Here is a 26289-nt window from a genome sequence, read left to right as displayed (position 1 = left end):
TATGAGGTACAAGTCCTCTCTAACCTATATACATTAATGGAAAATTTTGTAATAAAAGTCTTTAACATATAAACATTTATAGTTAATTTTGTTAGTTGCATAGTTAATCATATAAAAGAAAGGAGGTAACATGATGAAGTAAAAAGATGGAATTTTAAAGTCAGACAGCACATGTTTGAATTCTGATGTCATTATTGTAGACTGTATTGACTTAATATTTAGCCTTTTTTCTATTTAATAGTGATTAGTATCAATATGTTTTTTGAAAATCAAAATAAAATGATACTGATAAAAGAAAATCCTGTTTTAACTTTAAAATACATGCCCGTTCTTTCACAGGAACACCAGATGCATTTTCCCAGTTACTCACCTGCCCATATTGTGATAGAGGCTATAAACGTTTTACCTCTCTAAAAGAACACATTAAGTATCGCCATGAAAAGAATGAAGATAACTTTAGTTGCTCCCTGTGCAGCTACACCTTTGCTTACAGAACCCAACTTGAACGTCACATGACATCTCATAAATCAGGAAGAGACCAGGTAAGTGAAGTGAGAGCATTCACAACTTTCCTAAATTTTGATAACCCTCATGGAAGGCAAATGTTTTAATATACTTCATATACATAAAAAGTAAATGGATATACTAGACAGTTTCTTGTCTATGACCTTATAAAGATGAAAGTGAATATTTCTTTTAATTATTTAGTCATTTCTGAGTTTATAGTCACATTTAGTTTTAGAGTTAATTTCTTTTTTCTATCTCAGTTAAGTTCTTTATTTCCATCTATTTCTCTTTAACAATAAATTTCTAAATTCATTCCACTAAATTTCAAAATTCATTTTATTAAGATATATTCGATATAGGAACAATACTTGTTTCATAAAACACATGACTAAATACTGATCAAATTGAGATTAATATAAAATAATGAAGTTTGATTATGCTAAACCAGTGGCTACTTAATTGATTTTGAATATAAACTACTGTTTTCTTTTTCCAATAGTAAGAGAATTTACTTCCTTGAAAAACCTTATGTTTGAATCCTAAATCATTTTTATTCTGAAAACTCAAATTTCATATGATTTATTATACAGAGATGCCACTCTGCTCAATCTCTGTAAGTGTAAGCCAAAGTCTATTTGTAATTATAGATTACATTTAAACCATTGACTTGAAGAGTAAAGTCAAAGGAACTTTTACGAAGTTGTCATTTTATCAGTCCTAACAATATCAACTGTAAACTGTGAAGTTAATATTGGCTTAATCTTACTTTAAAAACTAAAAGTATTCAACTTCACATGGAATATATTTTGCGGTTAGTGTACATGTTTAGTTATTTTAAAGAAAAGACTTTGAATATCTGTGTCTCCTTAAATGGAAAACTTTTGCATAGTATATTTCTGCTATAGATTATGTATCCATTGAGATTCAATTAAGTTCTTGGATAAGATGATGATGATAAAACAAACAAAAAGGAAACAAAAAAACAACAACTAAAACCCAGGGTCAACCTTCTTTTCAGGACCTTGCCAGTAGTATTATGAAGTAATAAAATAAAACAATCACAAAATAGAGGATCAAGATAGTTTCTTTTTTTTTTCCCTTTGCTTCTCTTTGGTTTACACCCGGCGATGCACAGGGGTTGCTCCTGGCTCTACATTCAGGAATCACTCCTGGCAGTGCTCAGGGGACCATAATATGGGATGCTGGGAATTGAACCCAGGTCGGCCGCATGCAAGGCAAACGTCCTACCCATCATGCTATCACTCCAGCCCCCAAGATAGTTTCCCTACTAAGCTCTACTGTCTGCCCCTGTCTTAAATAACCCTGTCTTCTCAGGAAGACAAAGCATTGCATTTTTATCTTAGAATCCTGCCATCACTACAGTATAGACAGGGAGTAAGGAAAGAACCTATCCATGTGACATCTGTGAAGTGACCACTCCTGCAACTGCTGTCCTGGTAGCTTCTCTATTCCAAGGATCCCAGAGCACGTACAGAACCGATGGTGTTAGTGGGAGGTGCCTTTAAAACAGCTCATGAGAGATCTGATGAATTACTGTGGGATAATGTGTCTGATTAATGAATATAATATATATACGTATATATGAATATGTGTATGTGATATATTTTACATAAATGTGGTCAGACTAAGGTAAGAAAGCATCTTTGATAAATGAAAAGACCAGCAAGGAAAAAATATAATTCAGAATTCCTATAAGTAAGTTAGGGTCCAGGGCAGCAAATAAAGGACAGACTGTACACCTTGCTGACCTTTGAAAAATCATGCCACGGATTAACAATAAGAATTCCCATGCCCCAAAAGGCAGCTCAGATAGAGAAGGGAACACCAAGTAAAGGATATTTGGAGGACTCGCTCAGGATGCAAGATGCGTGCTGAAAGTAGACTATAAACCAAACACGATGGCCACTCAATTCCTCTATTGCAAATTACAACACCCTAAAGGAAAGAGTGAGCAAAAGAGAATGCCCTGCCATAGAGGCAGGGTGGGGTAGGGTGGATGGGGTGGGGGATGAGAGGGCTACTGGGATCATTGGTGGTCGAGAATGGGCACTGGTGTAGGGATGGATACTCGATCATTGTATAACTGAAACCCAAGCACAAAAGTTTGTAAGTCTACAAGTGTACCTCATGGTGTTTCACTAATTAAAAAAAAAAAGGAAAAGAAAAGAATTCTCATGCCCTATTCATTCAACAAACATTTGAGTTTTCTGTTAGGTCTTAGATCTGTTTTCTCTGTTAAAAGTACGGTACTTTAAAATAACAAGCAAAACCCTTGTAGTAGAGGACATGTATCAGTAGGTCATATAAAACATAAATTCAGGGGCCAAAGTGACAATACAGTGGGTAAGACATTTACCTTGCATGAGGCCAACCCAGGTTCAATCCCCAAAATCCCCTTTGGTCCCTGAGCCTGCAGGAATAAGTCCCCTGAGCATAGAGCTCTGAGACTGCTGGGTGTGGCCAAAAAAACAGCAGCAAAATAAAATTTACCATAAAAAACAAGTAGTATGAAGAAAAGGTGATGGAAGCTAATGCCTTTTATACAGAGTAGGAAAATCTGAGAATGGGACACTGAATGAAGTAAAAGAACCAATTATGGAATGATTTGGAGAAGGGTCTTTTATTCGCAAGGGAGGGGGCAGGGGGAAAGGGGAAAAACTCGAGGCCGAAGTCAGCCAGGTGTCTCCAAAGGATTGAAAGAAGGCCAAAGTCAATTAAAGACAAGATTGGTGACTGAGGGAAGTCATTGAGTGAGAAAGAGAGAGAGAGAGAGACTTTATGGATCAAGATAAGAATTTTATTCTAAAGTATGAGAGAAAGTGTTTGAGGGATATTGAATTCTTTTTTAATTTTTAAGGGAACACTGGCTTTTGAGTCACATCTAGATCAAGAAAGACAAAGTGGAAACAAGGAGGCTTATTTTGAAGCTATTAAAAGAAATTACAGAATAACCCAGGAGTTTAGAGTCTAAGCAGTACTCAAATAAGAGTATTCACAAAGATAGGAAAAACTAGAAGAGAAAAAATTTAAATCTCAGCGCTATCATGTAAAAGTTTATTTATCTATTATCTTCCATCTGGCAGTGTCAAGAAAACAGATGACTATAAGTCTAGAATCGAAGTGAGAGTTCTAGAGATGTCAATTTGAGAGTTCTCATCATAAATTCTGAGTTTCAACCTAGGGGTTTAGATGAAGCAAGGCCTAAAACCTAGTAAATGAGCATAGCAGGCAATAAATAAGTAATGAAATTATAAAGCAAAGAAATAGAAAAGTTTATGTGCAAATATGAGACCCAGTAAAGGATGGAAGGATGGACTTCTGTTAGAAAACTAGTTGAGAGCAAATCTGGAAACTCAGAACTGTTAAAAACTTGGAATCAATTCAACATATTTATTTAGGAGTTAATGGTGATCCTTCAAAAGTTTATGAACAGGAATCAATATACTTCCATTTAAGCAGTGCTTTTTTGGGTAGATTAAAAATTCAGAGTATATTTGCAGTATATAAAAGTGAAACTTAATTTTAAAAAGGGCAGAACACTATAAATAGATTCCATATTTGGTTGAAAAAGGGGTTTTGTGGGGGGGTGCAGGGAGGAGAAAGTGTAAGGGCACACCCTCTGTTGCTCAGGAATTGCTCCTGGCTCTACATACAGAAATCACTCCCAGAGGGATGGGGGACCATCCGATGTCAGGGATCAAACCCAGGTCAGCTACAGGCAAGGCAAACTGCCCTACCTGCTGTATTATTGCTCAAGCTACTGGAAAAAAAGTATTCTTCTGCATTTTCAATTTTAATTATTTTTAAATTTTTCTCTTTTAATTAGGGCTGTACCCCATCTGTGCTGACAAAGTAGGGAGAGGGTTCTGGGGCTGCTTCTGACAGTGTTTGGCTACCTGTTGTGGTTGAAAATTATCTAAAGTGCAGATTGGAAATAGCAAGCTTAAAAGATACAGAATAAAGTATTAATAAAAGCCAAGCTTTTCTTCTCTTCAGCAGATCTGTTCTTCTATTTAGTACTTGTGCATTAGACAGATTATGTAATGTTCTTGACTCAGATCCTTTATAAGTTTGGTATCCTTTATAAGTTTGTAGCAAAGGATCTTATTTTTGCTAAGTGCTACTTGGCTTACGTAAGTATGATTTTTCTTTACCTGAAAAGAAATTTCTTACTATCATACTTTTTACAGTAAACAAAATGAAAATGATCACCAAAACCTTATTTTTCACGAATTGGATATTATTCTTATATCTAATTTTTTTGAATAAGGAATAAAATGCTCGTTTTTTTTCTTACAGAGACATGTGACACAGTCTGGGGGTAATCGTAAATTCAAGTGTACTGAATGTGGAAAAGCTTTTAAATACAAACACCATCTAAAAGAACACTTAAGAATCCACAGTGGTAAGAATTTGTTCTATTCCTACACTTTAAATGTCATTTCATTTTTGGTAATAAATAACTATTATGAAATAGGATCTGCACATGTGATCCAGAAACCTTAGTTTTTCTTCAAATTAAGACTAATCTGAAGAATCTTACTTTTTTATTAATAGTGCTGTTTGGGTATTTTGAGCTTTAAAACATTAAATTAATTGACATACTACAAATTTTAATCAAATATAGCATCTTTAAATAAGAAATACAACTAAAACTTGTATCTCTAGTTTATAAAATTATGAACAGCTACATTTGCATTTCTTTAGAGCCTTTCCTTGAACGAAACCTATAAAGAAGACAATATTAGTAGTGCATTCCTTGTTACACTATGAAATCTGTCTCCTATTATTTAAATTATTTTAAGAAAGGCTGGAGCAATAGCACAGCAGGTAGGGTGTTTGCCTTGCATGCGGCCGACCCGGGTTTGATTCCTCCGTCCCTCTTGGAGAATCCGGCAAGCTACTAAGAGTATCCCGCCCACATGGCAGAACCTGGCAAGCTCCCTGTGGCATATTCCATATGCCCAAAGCAATAATAAGTCTCACAATGGAGATGTTACTGATGCCCACTCGAGCAAATCAATGAACAACAGGAGAACAGTGCTACAGTGCAGTACTGTTTTAAGAAATATATTGGTTGACTAATAAAATTATGGGTAACTATACATTGCTTATTTTGTACAAGTTAGTTTGTTGACTTACACTGTAAGGGGGCTTTGGATAGAGAGTGATATCTCTATAGCATTTGAAAACTATTTCTAGAAATTTTACTGTATTACTCTATAAAAGCTAAATAATATACATTTTACCACTAAAAAATATTCCAGCCAAGATTTCTACAAAAATATATTTTAATGCATCAGTGTTTCAGACCTTGGTGATTGTCTTTCAGGGTCAGCTACAGGATTCTTCAGACTTGCTCTTACGCTATTAAACAATTTTCATCAAAAACATTTTAACTTACCATTTTACTGGCAATAATTTGAGATTGTGTGTAGCTCTACAGCTAATTCAAGATGCTTTTCTAAATGTTGAAGTCAGGGTCAAAGAAAGAAAATTAGTTTTAGTTAATGTGTGAAATGGATGACAAATAGTCTTTTTGCAGTTGGCAGGAGAATTAACATATCTATAAATGTTAGAAATTTGGGGAGCATAGATCATACCACAGATTAAAATGTCCATCTCTAAACAATCCAAGTGTACAATTTTTTGAGGGTCTGGTCTATTCCAATAGGATTACTATGTTGTTCGAGGACAGGTATCAGTCTGCAGGCTGTATGTTACTGGTTCTTGAAGAAATAGAGATAGAGCACAAGCACTTAGAAACTACTGTGCCAAGACCATCAAATAATAGTTTTATTTTATTTTACACATTTGAGTCAATGGGACCTTTCAATGAGGTAGGTGCTTTTCCTAATTTTTCACTGGTGAGAAAGTGGAGGCTCAGAGAATTTTCTTAACTGTCTAGACTCACTTGAAAAGTGCATGTCAAGTCTGGAACTCTGAAAGAAACATCCTGACTTTCTAGGCCATTGCCCTACCCAGGATATACTTCCCCCTCTCTGTAAAGATTATAATACTTTATATGATATAGAGAAACATTTATTTTCCCAGTGTCTGTAGCAAGAGAAGTATATAGCTCATCTAAAAATATTATCAAAAAATGGGGCTGGAGCAATAGCACAGTAGGTAGGGTGTTTGCCTTGCACGCAGCCGACTTGGGTTTGATTTCCAGCATCCCATATGGTCCCCTGAGCACCGCCAGGAGTAATTCCTGAGTGCATGAGCCAGGAGTAACCCTTGTGCATTGCCGGGTGTGACCCAAAAAGCAAAAAATAAATAAATAACAATATCAAAATATGTCAACTGTTAAACAGCAATATTCTAGACGTTATCTCATTTCATCCCCACTGGAAACTTTTATTGGGGCCCCACCTGGAGATTCTGGGTTCCTTTGACTTCTCCCAACAAAGCTCACCTGTGTGACTGGCAGTGCTTAGGGTGGGGGGACTGAACTCAGGATTATACATCCTTGGTCTGTGCTCTACAGCCTGAACTCTCTTTCCAGCCCTCTCCCTGGAAATTTTCATATAACACATTTTTGAGTATTAAATAATAGTTAACTCCCTGAAAAAAATGTTGACAAATTGGCATTTTCAGAGGTAAGTTAAGTAGATAAGGATTCTGAAAACTGTCCCATTCAGGTTTAAACAATCTGAATATACTTAACCTACATAGGGAAATTTCAGGATACATGTGACACTACTGCATCAGTTTGTTGGTCTGACTAATAGAAGGAAAGTTATATTTGTTCTGTGTGCACCAGAAGAAAAACAGACAGGGGAGACAGAAGAGTAAGAAGCTGACTTTGACTTAGTTTTTGGATTTCTTGAAATTACATCATGAATTATCTTTTATTATCTTATATAATGGCTAGCACCAAACCAAACATATAGGTACATTGATTTATACACCAAAATACTAACAGTTCGAAAGGTTAAGAAAAGAGTATAAGCCACTGTGGCAATCAATGCCAGAGTCCAAATCCATGGTTGTTATTAGACCTGGGATGTCTTCCTTATATATGTCCAGCAGATAATGACATCTTTCTGAATCAAGAAGTTGAAGCAGAAAGTGGCTTATAAAAAGTGGCTTCGAGACTTATAAAAACATGACTTCTGAAACTTTACCACATATGGCCACTTTTCACTTGAGAAAATTTTATACAACCTCTGACATATAGGTACATAGCACAGGTAAATTAGTAACACCACATGTTACAATTCTACAATTAGCCATCCATTCATCAGAAAAAGTTTTGATGTCCATCTTTGTGAATGGCACTATAACCAGTACAAGGGATAAACAAAATGACACATAAGAGCCAGAAGTTGCTACATTATTGACACTGAAACTTTATAATATATGTTTTATAAATCAATGTAAGCTTATATAAATTAAAAACAAAGCAGAATTTGGGGAGTTATGAAACACATAACTCAGTATTCCTCAAGATTTCCTAACAAAGTAACCTTAATGCCAACAACAAATGTCTAGAATATCCAGGGAAGCACTTTAAAGGAGGTCTCTATCTGCAAGAAACTTTTCAACATTGTGAATTTTTTCTAATAAATCACACTTATGTAACACCTGTATGATATAGTATCATCAGTTGTAATATAAAAATAGTTTAAATTACCATAGCCACTGTCACTAAAATTGAAGTTCTAACCGAATGTATATCTACTTGATCATTGCTTTTTATCTCTTAGAATATATATATATATCCCAGTTAATAAGCCAAAGTTTAATAATAGCACTATCTTTTATTCATTTATGGTTTAATTCACATTAAGAGATGGTTTCAAGGAAACATGGATATGGATGCTCTGTATTCATATGATTTATTCAATCAAGTATAGACATTCATAATTGTTCAGTCTTATGGGAGACTACTTTTTTGCTTTCCTGTTACTAATTTCTCGTTTGTGGGATTGAGAAAAAAATTGCATTAAGCTTGTGAAACAGGATAAGAAAAGAAATAAAAGAGTGATTATTTGGTATTTGTAATTATTATAGTATTTGAGAATTATTTGAAGTTCTAAAGTTAGCCATACCATTATATACATGTGATATGAATAGGATAACTCCATATTGGTTAGTGAAAGTAGCCAAGAGTAAGGGTATACTAATCTTTAATAGGTTTTGAACTTTAAGTGATCTAAGTAAAATTGTATCTTAAGCATACATGAGAACTTCTTCTTAAATTAATATTATTTCAGAAAAAAATGTGGATACATAACAATTGACAAACATATATGCTTTTGTTTAGGAGAGAAGCCATATGAATGCCCAAACTGCAAGAAACGATTTTCCCATTCTGGTTCCTATAGCTCACACATAAGCAGTAAGAAATGTATCAGCTTGATGCCTGTGAATGGGCGACCAAGAACAGGACTCAAGACATCTCAGTGTTCCTCACCATCTCTCTCGGCATCGCCAGGCAGCCCCACACGGCCACAAATACGGCAAAAGATAGAGAATAAACCCCTTCAAGAACAACTTTCTGTAAACCAAATTAAAACTGAACCTGTGGATTATGAATTCAAACCCATAGTAGTTGCTTCAGGAATCAACTGTTCAACCCCTTTACAAAATGGGGTCTTCAGTGGTGGTGGCCCATTGCAGGCGACCAGTTCTCCTCAGGGTGTGGTGCAAGCTGTTGTTCTGCCAACAGTTGGTTTGGTATCTCCCATAAGTATCAATTTAAGTGATATTCAGAATGTACTTAAAGTGGCAGTAGATGGTAATGTGATAAGGCAAGTTTTGGAGAATAATCAAGCCAATCTTGCATCCAAAGAACAAGAAACAATCAATGCTTCATCCATACAACAGGGTGGCCATTCTGTTATTTCGGCCATCAGTCTTCCTTTGGTTGATCAGGATGGAACAACCAAAATTATCATTAACTACAGTCTTGAGCAGCCTAGCCAACTCCAGGTTGTTCCTCAGAATTTGAAAAAGGAAAATCCAGTTCCTACAAACAGCTGCAAAAGCGAAAAGTTACCAGAAGATCTTACTATTAAATCCGAGAAGGACAAAAGCTTTGAAGGAGAAGCAAATGATAGCACTTGCCTTCTGTGTGACGATTGTCCAGGAGATATTAATGCACTTCCAGAATTAAAGCACTATGACCTAAAGCAGTCCGCCCAGCCCCCTCAACTCCCTGCCCCTGAAACTGAGAAGCCCGAGTCTTCTGTTTCATCCGGTTCTGGGGATGGAAATTTGTCTCCCACGCAGCCACCTTTAAAGAACCTCTTATCTCTTTTGAAAGCATACTATGCTTTGAATGCACAGCCAAGTGCAGAAGAGCTTTCAAAAATTGCTGATTCAGTAAACCTACCGCTGGATGTAGTGAAAAAGTGGTTTGAAAAGATGCAAGCTGGACAAATTTCAGTGCAGTCCTCTGAACCATCTTCTCCAGAGCCAGGCAAAGTAAACACCTCTGTAAAGAACGATGATCGGGCTCAATCCACAAATGCAAGTGAATCCCAGGACAACACAATACATCTACAAAGTCCTCTGAAGACGAGTAACTCCCCAGTTTTACCAGTGGGATCAACCGTTAACGGTTCCAGAAGTAGTACATCATCCCCATCACCTCTGAACCTTTCCTCATCCAGAAATACACAGGGTTACTTGTACACAGCAGAAGGTGCACAAGAAGAGCCACAAGTAGAACCTCTTGATCTTTCACTACCAAAGCAACAGGGAGAATTATTGGAAAGGTCAACTATCACTAGTGTTTACCAGAACAGTGTTTATTCTGTCCAGGAAGAACCCTTGAACTTGTCTTGTGCAAAAAAGGAGCCACAAAAGGATAGTTGTGTTACAGACTCAGAACCAGTTGTAAATGTAATCCCACCAAGTGCCAACCCCATAAATATTGCTATACCTACCGTCACTGCCCAGTTACCCACAATTGTGGCCATTGCTGACCAGAACAGTGTTCCATGCTTGAGAGCACTAGCTGCCAATAAGCAGACTATCCTGATTCCCCAGGTGGCTTACACGTACTCAACTACAGTCAGCCCTGCAGTCCAAGATCAACAACCATCTTTGAAAGTTATCCAGCCAAATGGAAATCAGGTAAAAAAAATATGTATTTACATATATATGTGTATATATATATTATAAACATATTCATAAATGTGTTTTCTATCCTAGAGTTGTTTTATAAAATGCTACACTTACTTCAGTTATCTTTTTTAAACAATGAAAGTAGAGCAAAGCTAGTTGTTATTGCTTTAATACTGTCTTTTTATTACAAAAGAAAAAAAAAAGATAAGTGTCTTCTTTAACTTCCATAGCATCAGGTCTGGCTTGTTACCAACTTTATAATTGCCAACTAAAGTTTAAAGTATACTTTTGTGAAAATGATTGATTTATATAAGTTTCAGCTAAATCTATGACTGAAGCTATAAAGAGTAAAGGGGGGAAATGGAATGCTATTTAGATGTAGATTTCTTTTTTTAATCTTATATTCTGAAAACTCAGAATATATTGTGTCTGGTTGACTGTGATTATTTAAAAAGGGGAGATATGTTCCCATTCACTGGCAGTTTATGCCAGACAAACTTAGCTATCACTTCTTTGTACATACTAAATTCTGTGTTTACACGTTTATAATCTTTTTAAGATCCATTTAATTATAAATAATACATATGAGAAAACATGGTTATGAATCTTCATGTGCATTTTCCTCTTTAACTTTCACTTCAAATCCATGATATTTTGGGGTAGCCTTTTTGTCACTGTTGTATGCCTCAGTGATAAGACTTTTTTGTGTTATAACTTTGATTATCTCCCCATTTTACCCATCAACTTTTGATTGAGTCAAATAGGTACTAGAGATAAAGGTGCGTGTGACATCTCTAAGATGTCCGTGGATGCTATGACAGTTTTATTACTTTCATTGAAATTTGATGTAGACACAATCAAATTATCATAGCATCCATTGACACCTCACAGATGACCCAATTCCTTCATCTCTGTAGCCTTGCAATGCCATTATAAATATTTTTAAATATTTGAACTCTTAGTTATTAAGTATGTTTTAAGGCAAAATGGTGAAATAATCTTGATGATGAAACTAATTTCTAATAATCCTGATGATGAAACTAATAAAATGGTGGAACTAATTTCACTACAAGCTCCTGCAGGATTCTTTAACCTACACAAAATCTTTATGCCTAGTAAGTCCCTCCTGACATTATATGGAACAGTTTTCTTTCACTGAAATTTAAAAATTCTCCAGGTATATTGCTTTAGTGACCCAGCATACCCTAGCATATAAAAAGCATTGAATTTCCTTGCATTGCATGACACTCCCCTCTCACCCAGTACCACTGAACCCAAGCATCCAAATGATACACTGTCAGTTGGATACACCTCTAGGTATGGTGCTTGAAAAAAAAAGTCAGAAGTTCTTGCATGTTTTTCTCATCATGTTTCTTAGAAAAGTGATAAAGCAAGCCTTTCTTTCCAAAGTGATTATAGAGTTTTATTTATAAAAAAAAAACTGAAGGTTGGAAGATACAGTTTAAACATCACCTCTAGAAAATAGAATAATTTTGCATAACAAAATGCAGAATAAAAAATAGATAAATGATATAGGTAAAAATTAGTGACTATTTTGCAAGACTATTAGTTAAAAGTTTCTGCCAGTTGCCAATTTCTCATAAATTCATCATTCACATGGAGTCAAATCTTTGTTATATATTTTATATTCATTTTTTATGTTCCTTGCTTTTTAAGATCAGTTGGGCATATAAATGTCCAAGTGTTTTGTTGTTTTATTTTTGGCTTGAGAGATGCACCCTGTTACTACGCTTAGGAGTCTCCTGGCTCTGTACTCCAGAATCACTCCTGACAGAGGGTGGAGGACTTAATGCAGTGTCAGGGATCGAGCTGGGGTCAACAGTGTGAAAGACAAGCTTCTACACGCTGTGCTATCTCTCCTGGCCCCCTGAGCACATGATTTTGCTGCAGTTATTACTATATTGCCTCTAATCCTACTTTGCCGATGTCAGCTCTGACCTGTCATCCAAGTATCACCAAGAGCTCAGCTGTAGTAATGAGTTTGCTCATCACTGATAATATCAGTGATAAAGTTCTGTAAAATATAAATCAATAGAGTTGCTTAACCCATGCTGTCCTTTATGCCCCCTGTTTACCTTTTAATTTTAAATTAAATTTTCTTTGTGGTTTCATTTAGGATGAACGGCAAGACACTAGCTCAGAAGGAGTATCAAATGTAGAGGATCAGAATGATTCTGACTCTACACCACCCAAAAAGAAAATGAGGAAGACAGAAAATGGAATGTATGCTTGTGATTTGTGTGATAAGATATTCCAAAAGAGTAGCTCATTATTAAGACATAAATATGAACACACAGGTATGTCTATAAATCTGATGTAACCCTTTCCCCCATATGAAGTCCCCCAAATCCCTTATAATGGTTTCGTTTGCTTAATACCATCACTTAATTTCATGATTGTGATCTTCTTTTGCAGGTAAAAGACCTCACGAGTGTGGAATCTGTAAGAAGGCTTTTAAACACAAACATCATTTGATTGAACACATGAGATTACATTCTGGAGAAAAGCCCTATCAATGTGACAAATGTGGAAAGCGTTTCTCACACTCTGGGTCTTACTCTCAACACATGAATCATCGCTACTCCTATTGCAAGAGAGAAGCTGAAGAACGTGATAGTACAGAGCAGGAAGAGGCAGGACCGGAAGTCCTGACCAGTGAGCATGTTGGTGCTAGGGCATCTCCCTCTCAGGTCGACTCAGACGAGAGAGAGAGTTTGACAAGGGAAGAAGATGAAGAGAGTGAAAAAGAGGAAGAGGAGGAGGAAGATAAAGAGATGGAGGAACTGCAGGAAGAAAAAGAATGTGAACAACCACAAGGTGAAGAGGAGGAGGAGGAGATGGAGGAGGAAGTAGAAGAGGCAGAGAATGAAGAAGAAGGAGCCAAAACTGAAGGTCCAATGAAGGATGATGGAGCTGTAAATCAAGCAAGCAGCTTGGAACAAAAAGTAAGCGAAAACAGTGAGCAAGTGTCCGAAGAAAAAACAAACGAAGCCTAATAGTTTTTCTAGACGGAAAATAAATTCAGATTGGTAATGAAGTTTGTTCTATATTATACATGCTTTCATAGAAACACGGTAACCTGTATACTGTGATTTCTGTCCACTACTGTGTAAAGTAAAAATTTAAAAAAAATACAAAAAAACGTACAAAAAAAATCCGGGTGTGCCTGAACCTCCAACCTAGTAATTTCTCATGCATTTTTCAATGTTAGGAACAAGTTTGTAACATGAAGCAGATTAGAAAACTTTAATGACTCAGAAAGCAAAGGTTTAACAGGTTAAAGGAAGCTGATTAATTGGATAAGCTCTGGCATTGTTTCTTTTATATCAGTATTAATTGTCATTCTTATGTTGGTTTACTCTTAAGCTGTACAATTGGGAGAAATTTTATAATTTTTTATTGGTAAACATATGCTAAACCCGCTTCAGTATTTTATTATGTTTTTTAAAATGTGAGAACTTCTGCACTACAAAATTCCCTTCGCAGAGAAGTATAATACAGTTCCAAACCGTGCTAACTACCTTTTATAAATTCAATCTAGAAGGTAGTGATTTCTAATATATAGATGTCATAGTAGAACGTATTATCATTTAAAGTGTATTGTTAGCCTTAAGAAAGAAACCGATAGAAGAACAGGAAGTTTCTTACTCATGTGGTTTAAAATGGAGTTCAGAAGATTGTCATTGAGTTCTGATTGCAGGGACTAACAGTGTTAATACTGGTAAGGACAGCAGAGTCGTCAGAATCAGTGTTTGTAATTGTGTTTGAGTATGTGATAACAAATATGAAGGATATGATATGAAGCTTTGTATCTCCCTTGGCCTTAAGCAAGACCTGTGTGCTGTAAGTGCCATTTATCAGTATTTTTCAAGGCTCTAGCCCGCCTTTGTTCAGTGTGTGGCCTACAATAACTAGCATTTGTTGATTTTATTTGTTATATCAAAATTCCAAATAATTCTTAAAACCACTGACTCTGTCAGAGAAACTGAAACACTGGGACATTTCACCTTTAATTCCTCAGTATTCATTTTGCATCAATTGACTTTCAAAATTTCTCTACAGAAATGAAAGGGAAATTTTCTAATCTGCTTTCTCCATGTACTTGCATTTTTGACATGGGCGTGCCATTGTTATTTGGCTCATACCTGTTTCCAAATGTTAGTTATTATGGACCCAGTTTATTAAGAACATTAGCTGATTTTACCTATCAGTATTATTTTATTTCTTTTAGTTTATAGATCTGTGCAACATTTTTGTACTGTACGTCTTCAAACCTGGCAGTATTAATACCCTTCTTACTGACATATGTACTTTTAGTTTTAGAAAACTTTTATATTTATGTGTCTTATTTTTATATTTCTTTATTTATTACACAGTGTAGTGTATAATACTGTAGTTTGTATTAATACAATAATATATTTTAGTATGAAAATTTGGAAAGTTGATAAGATTTAAAGTAGAGATGCAATTGGTTCTCTTGCATTGAGATTTGATTTAACAGTGTTATGTTAACATTTATACTTGCCTTGGACTGTAGAACAGAATTTAAATGGGAATGTATTAGTTTTACAACTACAATCAAGTCATTTTACCTTTACCCAGTTTTTAATATAAAACTCTTAAATTTTAAAATTCACTGTGTGACTAATAGCATGATGCTCTGCAGTTTTATTAAGAAATTAGTCTAACCATAAAACTCATTTCCTTAGCCAAATTAGGATTACCTTATATAAACAGTGTTGGGAACAATGTTTAACATTTTGTGCCAATTTGTTCCTGTATTCATGTATGTAAGTTACAAATCTGACTCTTCATTTTTAATTTCCTTGTTACACCATGGTAATTTTATAGTTTTTTACCAGACCTCCCCATCTCACAATAAAATGCATCAACAAGCCTGACCTGCTGTCATTCTTTTGATCATCATGAACATTTTCTTCAGAGAACTCTATGAAATGAGTATTGCACTGTCACTCTGCACTTGTTTTAGGTTAACCTAGCAAAATTTTTTAGATCTTCACTACATAGTTGTGGGGTCTTCTATGGCTGATTGCTTCTGGGAATTTCAGGAGTGACATCAGAAGGCCCTCTTTGTGAAATCCTTCATTCTCCCAGCGTTGATCCCAACCTGATCTCATGATGTCTGGTTTTTCAGGTAACATCAGGGTTTCCTGGGTTTAGATGCATTCCCTATACTCTATTAGCTCTTTATCATTGCTTTTATGCAATTATTAGCACTCTCATATCCCCAAGGCCTCCTGAGCACCTGGAACCAATAGGTACAAAAATATTTTATTCAGCAAAATTTTTTTCCATTTTTTATTTTTTTTGCTTTTAGGGTCACACCTGACGATGCACAGGGGTTACTCCTGGCTCTGCACTCTGGAACCACCCCTGGCAGTGCTCAGGGGACCATATGGGATGCTGGGAATCAAACCCGGGTTGGCCACGTGCTAGGCAAACAAACGCCCTACCAGCTGTGCTATCACTCCAGCCCCCTATTCAGCAAATTTTTTTATGAAAATGGAATTTACATATTAACAGATCTCAGCTATGTTCTTATTCCTTTTGCTCCCAATATCACTTATGTATCTGATTATAGCAGTTGAATCATTTCTTAACAGATCCTATTAAGCACTAGACATAATAGGCAAATAATAAATTATACCTTTTTATAATTCTCTCTAATCTAATTGAGTTTATTTCTGCATCTCTTTCTAGTACTTAATTTCATGAGACATGACACAGACATCCAGGGCCTTCCAGTATAACCATCCCCAGAAGGAGTTTGAGCCCCCAGTAGACCTAATCCTCAGTTTTTTAGAACTTATTTCCCTTTCTAGGACCTCATATTCCTAGATACTTATTCAGTAGTATTTTGCTTCATTTTGTCTGTCAGTGTAGCTGTCCATTAAGCACATTTTCTCTACAGGATTAGAAAATAATAATAAATAATAGTTAACCTTGGAAGGTATTCCTCTGTAATCATAACAAGAAACTCAGAGAAGGCATTGTTTGATTCATAGGGGTAGATAAATGACTACTAAAGGAATCTACTCATCAGATTTTGGAGAGAAAAACATATATTTACCCAATATTCACTCAGATTAGATAAGAGTAACCCCATCTATCTATTTATTTCTTAACCCAAAGGTACTTAACTACTCACTACTATTTTCAAAAAATAACTTTCATAAAAGCCTTACAAAATTTAAAGATATTTAAATATATGAAAAGTAGGAAAATAAGTATTTGAATATAGTCGTGTTTGGTTGCAATCCCCATGTTCTTAACTAATCTTGTACCACATCTTATGTAAAACTAATATTTATTATGAATATATATAGCCAACAGGTATATGGGGGGAAGTATTGATCACCACTGCTTATTAGGGAAGCTCACATCAAAACAGAGATTATTCCACACCAGTGTGAATGGCACACTGGAAGCAGTCCCTAAACAACAAATTCCGGTGGGTCATGTGAAAAGGAGACTTTATCTACTGTTGGCTAGCTCAATGTCTATGGAAAACAGTATAAAGAATTCTCAAAAAAAAAAAAAAAGAAAAGCCATATGAGACCTATCAACCACATCTTGCCATTTGTCGGAAGAACAGAGCCATTTTGTTCTAAAAGATACTTTCACACCTATGTTCATTACAACATTATTTACAATAGCCAAGATCTAGGAACAACTCAGTTTTCCAACATTAGATGAGTGGAAAGAAGTTGTGAGATCTATCTGTGTGTGTACAGGTGTGTATACACACACACATTCACACACAATGGATTACCATTCAGTTATAAAGTGAAGATGAAATCTTTGTTTTGTTTTGTTTGTTTTGTTTTTGCTTTTTAGATCACACCCGGCAATTCACAGGGGTTACTCCTGGCTCTGCACTCAGGAGTCACTCCTGGCGGTGCTCAGGGGACCATATGGGATGCTGGGAATCGAACCCGGGTAGGCCACATGCAAGGCAAACGCACTACCCATTGTGCTATCTTTCTAGCCCCCAAGAAGATGAAATCTTGCAGTTTGCTGCAACCTGGATGTAACTAGAGGGTATTGTGCTACGCAAAGTAAGGAGAAAGTAAGTTCGTGTTTTATTCTCAACATTTGAGATACGTAAAGAATCTATTCTATAAACCATAAAAACAGCTTTTTCAGAATGATAGTATAGCAGACAGATGCTTGCCTTTCACGCTCCTGGCCTGGGTTCCATCCCCAGCACCCCATATGGTCCTCCTGAATCAGTACTAATCCCTGAGCATCACTGGGTGTAGCAAAAAATACAGAAAACAAAAACTGTAGAACAATTTAATTCAAGAGAATTACAAGTTGTTTTATATAATGACAAAGGAAGTGAAATATATATATATATTGAAAATGCCCCTAAATTATTGAAAATTAGTATAATTCTAATACATTGCTTTAAACATATAATTGCAAAATATGAACTAAATTAAAACATTACATATCAGAATGTAGAGACTATTTCAAAACTGGTGTATACACAAATTATAACACTAAATGCTTATATTAGAAGAAAAGAGAATTCAACTATTTAAGCTTCCATCTTTATAAAAAACTCAGAAAGGAGAGCCCAACCAAGCTTAACATAGACAATAATAAAATACAGAATCAAAGGCACACACCAAAAAAAATGTGTGTGTCTTAACAAATTAACAAATCATTAACAAATCAGAATATGATTTTTTGAAAAGAGCAACAAAGCATTTTTCTTGGCTATATAAATCTCTAGTCAGATAGATCAATGATAAAATTACCAATAGCAAGAACAAAGAAAGGCACATCTTTACAAATCCTACAGAGGGGAACAAAGGAAGTAAATGAAGTTTATTCCAGTACCTTGACTGCTGAAATAATTCTTGAAAAACTCAAAGTACCAAACTATAAAAATAGATAACCTCAAATAATACAAGTTCAAAGAAATTAAATTTCGAGGTTGAATTTTGAGGTTAAAAAAAAGAAATGTTACACAAGGAAAACCAGTACCAAATGACTTCACTAATGAATTTTACCAAACATTTAAAGAAAATGCACCAACTCTATGGAAACTCAGAAAAAAAGGCAAATCACTTTCAGACTTTCTGTGTGATGTTGACATGATACCAAAGCTAACAACAATATTGGGCTGGAGTGATAGCACAGCGGGTAGGGCATTCGCCTTACAAGCGGCCAACATGGCCGCCCCGAGTTCGATTCCTCCGCCCCTCTCGGAGAGCCCGGCAAGCTACCGAGAGTATTCGATATGCCAGACACAGTAACAACAAAGTCTCCAATGGAGACGTTACTGGGCCCGCTCGAGCAAATCGACGATCAACGGGAGGGCCTTTACCTTCCTTAATATAAATGTAAAAATTCTTAACAAATATTAACCAGTTTGAGCAGTATATTTAAAGAAGATACAGTTACCAAATTTGTATTTAGATCAAGAATGCATAGTTGATTAAGTCTTTAAACCAATTAACGAACTACATTATATTTACAGAGCAAAAGTCAAAGCCATAAAATCATCTCAATAAGTGTAGAAGAAGCATCTGACAAAATTCAACAGCAATCTAAATTTTCCAACAATCTTGAACTCCAAGGGAATTTCCTCAACCAGATACAAGAAATCTACAAAAATACTATTGTAATATCATACTCAGTTGTGGAAAATTAAGTATATTTTGTACCAAATCAGGAACAAGCAAGAATGTGCTGTCAAACCTCTATTCAAACCTCATACTGGAAGGTCCACCAGATATTGCAGGACAAGAGAAAGGAATAAAAGGAAGCTATAAAGAGTGAAGGTTGGATAAAATTATTTGTATGTGTATTTGCTATCCACATAGAAAATAATAAATTTATTCCCCCCCCAAAATGCCAGAAATGTGAGATTTAAATTACAGGATAAAATCATTATACAAAATTCAGTGATAAGATGAAATATTTTATTTAAAAAGTACAGTCTGTATTTGTGAATAAGTAGAACTAAGAATTTCAAAAAATCATGAAATAAAGATGCAAAGAAAGTGAAATGAAATTCCATGGTTAGCATTAGAAGGCTCTATCATTACAGTGTTAATGATAAATTATTAATGATAGATTATCTATTTATTCGATCAATTTGAATCCCAACCACATAATCTTAGAGACTGAAAAGCTGACTCTACATTTTGAGCTGGAAAATTTATACTACCTGATTTTCTAGATTTGATAAAGCTGCAATAGTCAATACAAAATAGTATTGATGTGAAAAATATACAAGTAATTGAAGAAACAGAAGAACTAATAAAAGTACCATGTATTCACACTCAATTAGTTTTTACTAAGATATAAAAATAATCCAATGGTAAAATCTTTTTTAAATATGTTTTTATTACATTATCTTTACCTTCCACTACAGAAGTCGCTTCAAAGTGGATTCATGACCTAAATGTGTGAAAATTATATATCTTTCATAACAAATTCTTTGTTACCTTGGATTAAGCAAACATATGTGTGTACTCCAGATAAAAGGAAATATCAATCATAGAAGAATCTATAAATTGGACTGCATATTTTTCCTCTTTTTTTCTCCAAAAAGGAAATAGTTCAGTGGATTCAAATGCCTGCCTTGCAAGTATAAGGTCTCAAGTGCCGTCAGTGATTTCCAGCTGTAGCAGCAGTCAGGTGTGTGTGTGTGTGTGTGTGTGTGTGTGTGTGTGTGTGTGTGTGTGTGTTGGGGGGGGAACATATCTGCATAAAAGCCTGCATACAAGTTTATAGCAACATAATAAAAGCTAAAAGGCAGAAAAAAATCCCAATGCTCATCTATGTGCAGCAGAACATTACTTGACAATGGAAAGGGTATTGGTAAATAATACAACTTGGATGGATGCTGAACACTTTATAAGAGATGGGGTATTAAAGACTTCACAGTATTAGTATTATACTGTATTAAAAATCCAAAATAAGACAATCTAAGTAGAGAGTAGATTAGTGGTTGTGGTTGTATAGATATGTGGGTGAGGAAAGAATGCACAGTAAATTCTATGGAAATGGCATTATTTGGAAGTATTGAAATTATGTTCCAGATGCACTACTCTAAATACAATAAATACCATGGAATGTTACATTTTAAATAGGTTACTATGGTATGGGAATTTTAGCTAAAAAAAAACAGTTAAAATGTGTATGTTTTGAATATATAAAGAAGTCATAAAACTCAGTAGTAAGTAGACCAGTAACTATTTTTGAATTTGTGAGGATTGAAACAAACATAAGTACATAAAAGATTATCAACAACATTTAGAGAAAGGAAAATTAAAACCATGGTCTAACAATAAGTGCAACCAATTGGCTAAATTCAAAAGATTGTTAATAATACCAAACATTGGTTAGAATACAAAAACTACAGAAATTTTCATATATCAGTGGTGGAAATTTAAAACAATACAATGATTTAGAAAACAGTTTATAAATGTTTAAAAAGTTAAACACATATGTCATGCAACCCAGCAATTCCACTTCTTGGTAGCTACCCAAATTAAACAATACATTTCTACTATTTGACCATATGATGGTTTATTTCTAGTCTCTATTCTATTGGCCTATGTGACTGTCCTTATGCAAGAATCTTTTAGTTGTGCCTACAGTAGCTTTATAGAAAGTTTTGAAATCAGGCAGTGTGAATTACACAACTTTGACCTGTCGTGGGATTTTTTGGATATCCGGGGTCCTTTAAGATACCATATACACTTTTAGAATGTTTTTATTTTACATGTGGAGCCCAGCACCGCCAAGAGTGTTCTCTGAGCACAAAGTCAGGAGTAAGCCCTAAGTACCACTTTAAAAAAATGGAAAAAGAAAAGATGAGACTGTATTCTGACCATAGTTTTTGAGGGAAACTAATTCCAAATGGATCAGAAAGCAAACAAACAAATATCTCACAAGCAAACATAGGATAGAAGCATCATATTGGAGGCACAGGGGCAATAGAAAAAAATATATAAATCTTCCTGAAGATTTTGAGATTTTGTACATTAAAGAACACTATCAACTTATTGATATTAATTACAGTTATCAACTGAGTAACAAGGCAACTCACAATATGTAAACAAAATATTTTCAGATCACATATCTGATAAGTATAGATCCAGACTTACAGAGAAACTCGATAACCAAAAAAAAAAGGTAGAGTACTTAAACATTTCTCCAAAGATATTATATAAATGGTCATTAAATACCAAAAGTCTTTCAACATTACAACCAATTACAATTTTTATTATAAAAAGCACCCATTTATATGTGGCTGCTATTTAAAAGGTACAATGTTACGATATAGAGAAATTGCTATGTTTGTGCAGTTGGTGGGAATGTAATATTTACATAGCCTCTTGTGTAAAACAATGTGTTAGTTCCTCAATCACATAATTACCTTTTGATTCAGCAATTCTACTTCTGAACATATATTAAAATAATTGAAAACAGAGTCACAAAAAGATATTTATACACTCATGTTTATAGCAGTATTAGTCACAAAAGCTAAAACTGAAAGCAGCCCACGTGTCCATTTTACAGATAACTGGATACACAAAATGTGGTGTTTACGTACTATGTAATAGTAATACATCTTTAAAAGGAAATAAATCCACAAACAACTGTGTTATGAATAATCTTAAGGATGTTAAGTAAAATAAGCCAGTCAGGAAAAGATAAATAATGTATAATTTCAATTACATCAGTTACTTAGAGTTGTCGTGGTCATGAAGACAGAAACTATAATGGTAGTTTCCTGGGACTGAAAGGAGAATGAAGAGTTTGGTGAGTAGAGTTTTAGTTTTATAAGATGACAAGGATTATGGAATCCAGCTGATTATGGAATTATGGATTATGGAATCTAGCAATGGTTGCACCACAGTACATAAGTATTCAATACTCTGAACTATACATTTCTAAATTCTTAAGACAATAAATCATATATATATATTTATGTATAATAATATTACACTATTTTCTTTTACTATTTCAAGCAAATCACTATAAGACATACCTGTTCTAACAAGGAGATCTAAGTTTTGTCTTTATATATAGTCTCAGACAGAGGTGGGCCATACCAGTAAGATTATGCATATGATGAAAAGGTTGGAACTTTCAGTCCCAACCCTGAACTCCACGGAGAGGAAAGGGTCTGAGAACTAATCACCACTGACCAATGACAACAACAATCATGCCTATGTAATGAAGCTCCTTGAATAATGAGACTTGCAGCATCTAAGTTGGTAAACTTGTCAATTTGTTAAGGAGAAGTATTCCCAGAAAAGGCTGTGTACACTAGCCTCCACCCTATTTTCATGCCTTACCACATGTATCTCTCCCAGTTGGCTGTTGCTGAGCTGTATCGTCTGTAATAAACTGGTAATTCTAAATAAAACACTGTTTTGTGTTATCGGAGCTGTTCTATTGAATAATTAAACCTGTAGGAAATGGGAATGAAATGTAGGAAATGGTAATGGAAATGGAAAACCCTGAATTAATAGGCAGTGGGGAAGATGTAGGTAGCCTGGTAATCTCACTGATAGCTAATGTCGTAAGTAGTTTACTTAAGACAAGTCACTAAGCCCTTAACATTGGGGTCTGAGCCCTAACTTGAGGGTCTGCTAATGCTGTACAGTTAGTGTCAGAACTGATTCATAGGATACCTGGCTGGTTTCAAAGACTCAGAGGGTTAATAGTGGTTGTTATTGGAATAACAATAATTCCCAGAATTATTCCCTTTTTTTATTATTCACATTTTAGAGATAAGGAAATGGAAACAAATAGAAGTCAAGTGATTCACCCAAATTAGAGGATCAGCTGGGACTTTAGCCCAGACTTCCTGACTCCAGAACACATTCTTAAACTTAAACAACCATCCCATACCATGAGTGAAACACTCATCATTTTCTATGGACAATTCCCTACTTCCCTGCTGCTGTGTTTTTGCTCCTCCTTCCTGGAACATGCTTCTCCCTCATGCCTGTATTCTAAAAATACATCAAGGTCAAGCTCCACTGCCAGGAAAGTCTGCCTGATTCCCTGCCACAGTCCTGGGAATGCACCTCACATACCTGCAACAATGGCAGGAGGGGAAATGATCTCCAAACCCATGATTTCACTCCAGGCTTTCTTTACTGGTGTATTTATGTAGAGATCATGTGGTCCATGGACTGCACCCCCCACCTACCCACCCACCGACCAGTTCTGATAAGAAAACCGAAGCAGGCTTACTGCTGGAACAGCCAGATAACTCTAACATTGACTTAAGCCTAAGGAGTTCCAACAGCTTAGTCAAGTCTCCCTTGGCTGCACACAGTTCCATCCCTCCCCTATTCCCTTTCCTTCACTCAGTGTCAGACTTGCATTACTTGTGTGACTCTATAGCTTTTTCAGATGGTCTTGGCTTCCTATCCATTTTAGTCAAAACCACCTCATAGGATCCTATCTTTATTTCATTTTATTTGTTCGAGGGCCTTACCCAGATGTGCTTAGGGCTTGTTCCTCGCTCTGCACTCAAGTATCACTCTTGGTGGGCCCCAGGGATCCTATTGGGTGCTGGGATCAAACTCCAGTCGCCTGCATACAAGTCAAGCACCTTACCCACTGAACTTTCTCACCAGCTCCATAGAATTCTACCTTTAGTCCTTCCTTGGAATCTGATTCATGGGGGACACAGAGTGACACATTTAAATAAATTTAAATAATCTTTACTATCTCTTGAGCCTCCATTATAACTTACCAGTATTCATGTTATGGCATATAACATAATCTACTTTGAACTGCCACTTACTACCTTATTTCTCTTACTAGACTTTAAGCTCCTCTAAAGTCTTTGTTCTTCTCTGAATCACTGAGTAGATGACCAATAAATATTTGTTGGATAAGTGGTTGGATAAATTAGGATGTGACAGTCAGGAACATAGTGTACCCTGTGGTAGAGATTTCTCCAATACTGGGTAGGGTGTTTGTCTTGCACACAACTGACTTGGGTTCCATGCTCAGCATCCCAGCAGGCTCCCTGAGCTCCACTGAGAGTAAGCCCTGAGCATTGCAGGGTGTGGCCCACAAACAAATAAACAAATATTTTTCTAAGATATTAATATATTAATGTTACTGGGTGAAGGGTGTTTATAGTCAAATGAACTTAGAAGCAGTGTTGCTTTTCATATGGTCCATAGGATTAGTGTTCTGCAGACTTCAGTGGGGAGAAAGAATTAAAAGACTAGGTAAAGCTTCCAAGAGGCAGGGAACATTTGAGCTGATTCCAAAGAGTTATAAGGATTGCAATTGCAATATGGGGGGAAAATGTCTTTCCAGGAAACGTTTTATAAACTACAGGTGCAGGAAAGTACAAGGGGCATTCAGGTATAACAGACAGACTGTCAGGTTCCTGCAATAATCTGAAAGGTGACAAGGAAGATCACAGAATAGATGTATGAGCTCCATTTCAGATTATGGGATGTGACCTTTATCATTGTGTGCTATGAAGGTTTATGCACAAGCAAATGATGAACTCAAGGGTGGCAGAGGGAGTGACTAATTTTAATTAGAAAGGCATGTGGAATGTGTATTGGTTTGCCAAGAAGAATTCCATATGCTGCAAAACCATATGAGGCAATCTCAGGTTTTATAAACATAATAATTTGTTTGTCACATTACTAAATCCGTAGCAATAATAATGTTTGCAATAAATGTCATGGAAAAGAATCTATTAAAACCCTATTAAGATGAAAAAATATTTCTCATCAAATTCTTGAGTACATTATCTGTAAATCACATTCTCTCAATTTCTTGGCTCACTCTTTAGGCTAAAGAAAATATAAGTATCCTAAACTCATACATCTAAGATACCTAAAATGAAATTCATTCATTTCAAGAGATACTAAGTACAGATATTGCCATTTTGCCCAGATTATGTTCTGTGCCATGATGCAGAGGGGAGGTTGATGTGTACCAACTCCTCAACAGAGCAAAATGCAGCCTCACCATGTATGACAGCTGGGTTTGTGATCCTCAGGAAAACCAGTTATTGTCAGATTAGTAATTTTTCTCATTGGTACCTTTCAAATTAAACTGAAAACAAATCTAAGTAAATACAATCTTATAAGTGGAAAGTATATTAATTTCCAGTATTAAATAGCAGAAAATTGAAAAAAAATTACTTCAAATCTTACATTCTCTTCTTAGGAAATTTGATCCCAAGAAAGCCTTTTCGTTTAAAATTATTTTTTATTCAACACTGCAACTTTTTAGTTTTAATCACTTCAACTGAAAGTAATTTTAAACTCTTCCAAAGATGCATTTGTTATGGCACTTGTAATGTAAGGAAAATCTTGAGGGCATTTCCAGTTACTACAATTTGTCTTTGCAGCTACGCTACTTAAAAGATTTTCTCTTCATTAATCTTTTTTTTTCAACTTTACTATGTATTCCTTACAGTTTAGAGCTTAAGATTTTTCCTCAACTCTTCTATGTATAGACATTCAACCAAATCCACTGCTGCAGAACAAGCTATGACAATTCCTGGTATATTTCACTTCAGTCACTCACTTTGGCCCCTGTCCCAGAACATGTCCATGCTGTTCTCTCTATAAAATGCTGTTTATTCTCCTCCTCACCATATTTGCTCCTTTC

The 26289-nt window shown here is 35.4% G+C and overlaps 1 protein-coding gene across 2 annotated transcripts in view; it reads left to right on the top strand.

The window, feature by feature from the left end:
* The window catches only part of ZEB1 (zinc finger E-box binding homeobox 1), a 143977-nt gene extending 128447 nt beyond the window's left edge, over positions 1-15530 (top strand). For both annotated transcript variants that reach the window (XM_056107340.1, XM_056107331.1), the window contains exons 4-8: positions 340-542; positions 4828-4933; positions 8801-10617; positions 12746-12926; positions 13045-15530. In XM_056107340.1, the coding sequence (XP_055963315.1) occupies positions 340-542; positions 4828-4933; positions 8801-10617; positions 12746-12926; positions 13045-13625 (2888 nt within the window). In that variant the 3' untranslated portion in view covers positions 13626-15530. The remainder of the gene's footprint in view (positions 1-339; positions 543-4827; positions 4934-8800; positions 10618-12745; positions 12927-13044) is intronic.
* Positions 15531-26289: the final 10759 nt, after the last annotated feature.

Source organism: Sorex fumeus, unplaced genomic scaffold (assembly GCF_029834395.1).
Source record: "Sorex fumeus unplaced genomic scaffold, SorFum_2.1 ptg000007l, whole genome shotgun sequence".
NCBI classification, from domain to species: domain Eukaryota; kingdom Metazoa; phylum Chordata; class Mammalia; order Eulipotyphla; family Soricidae; genus Sorex; species Sorex fumeus.
The sequence above is the reverse complement of the archived record's forward strand: the minus strand, read 5'-3'. Positions and strand labels throughout refer to the sequence as shown.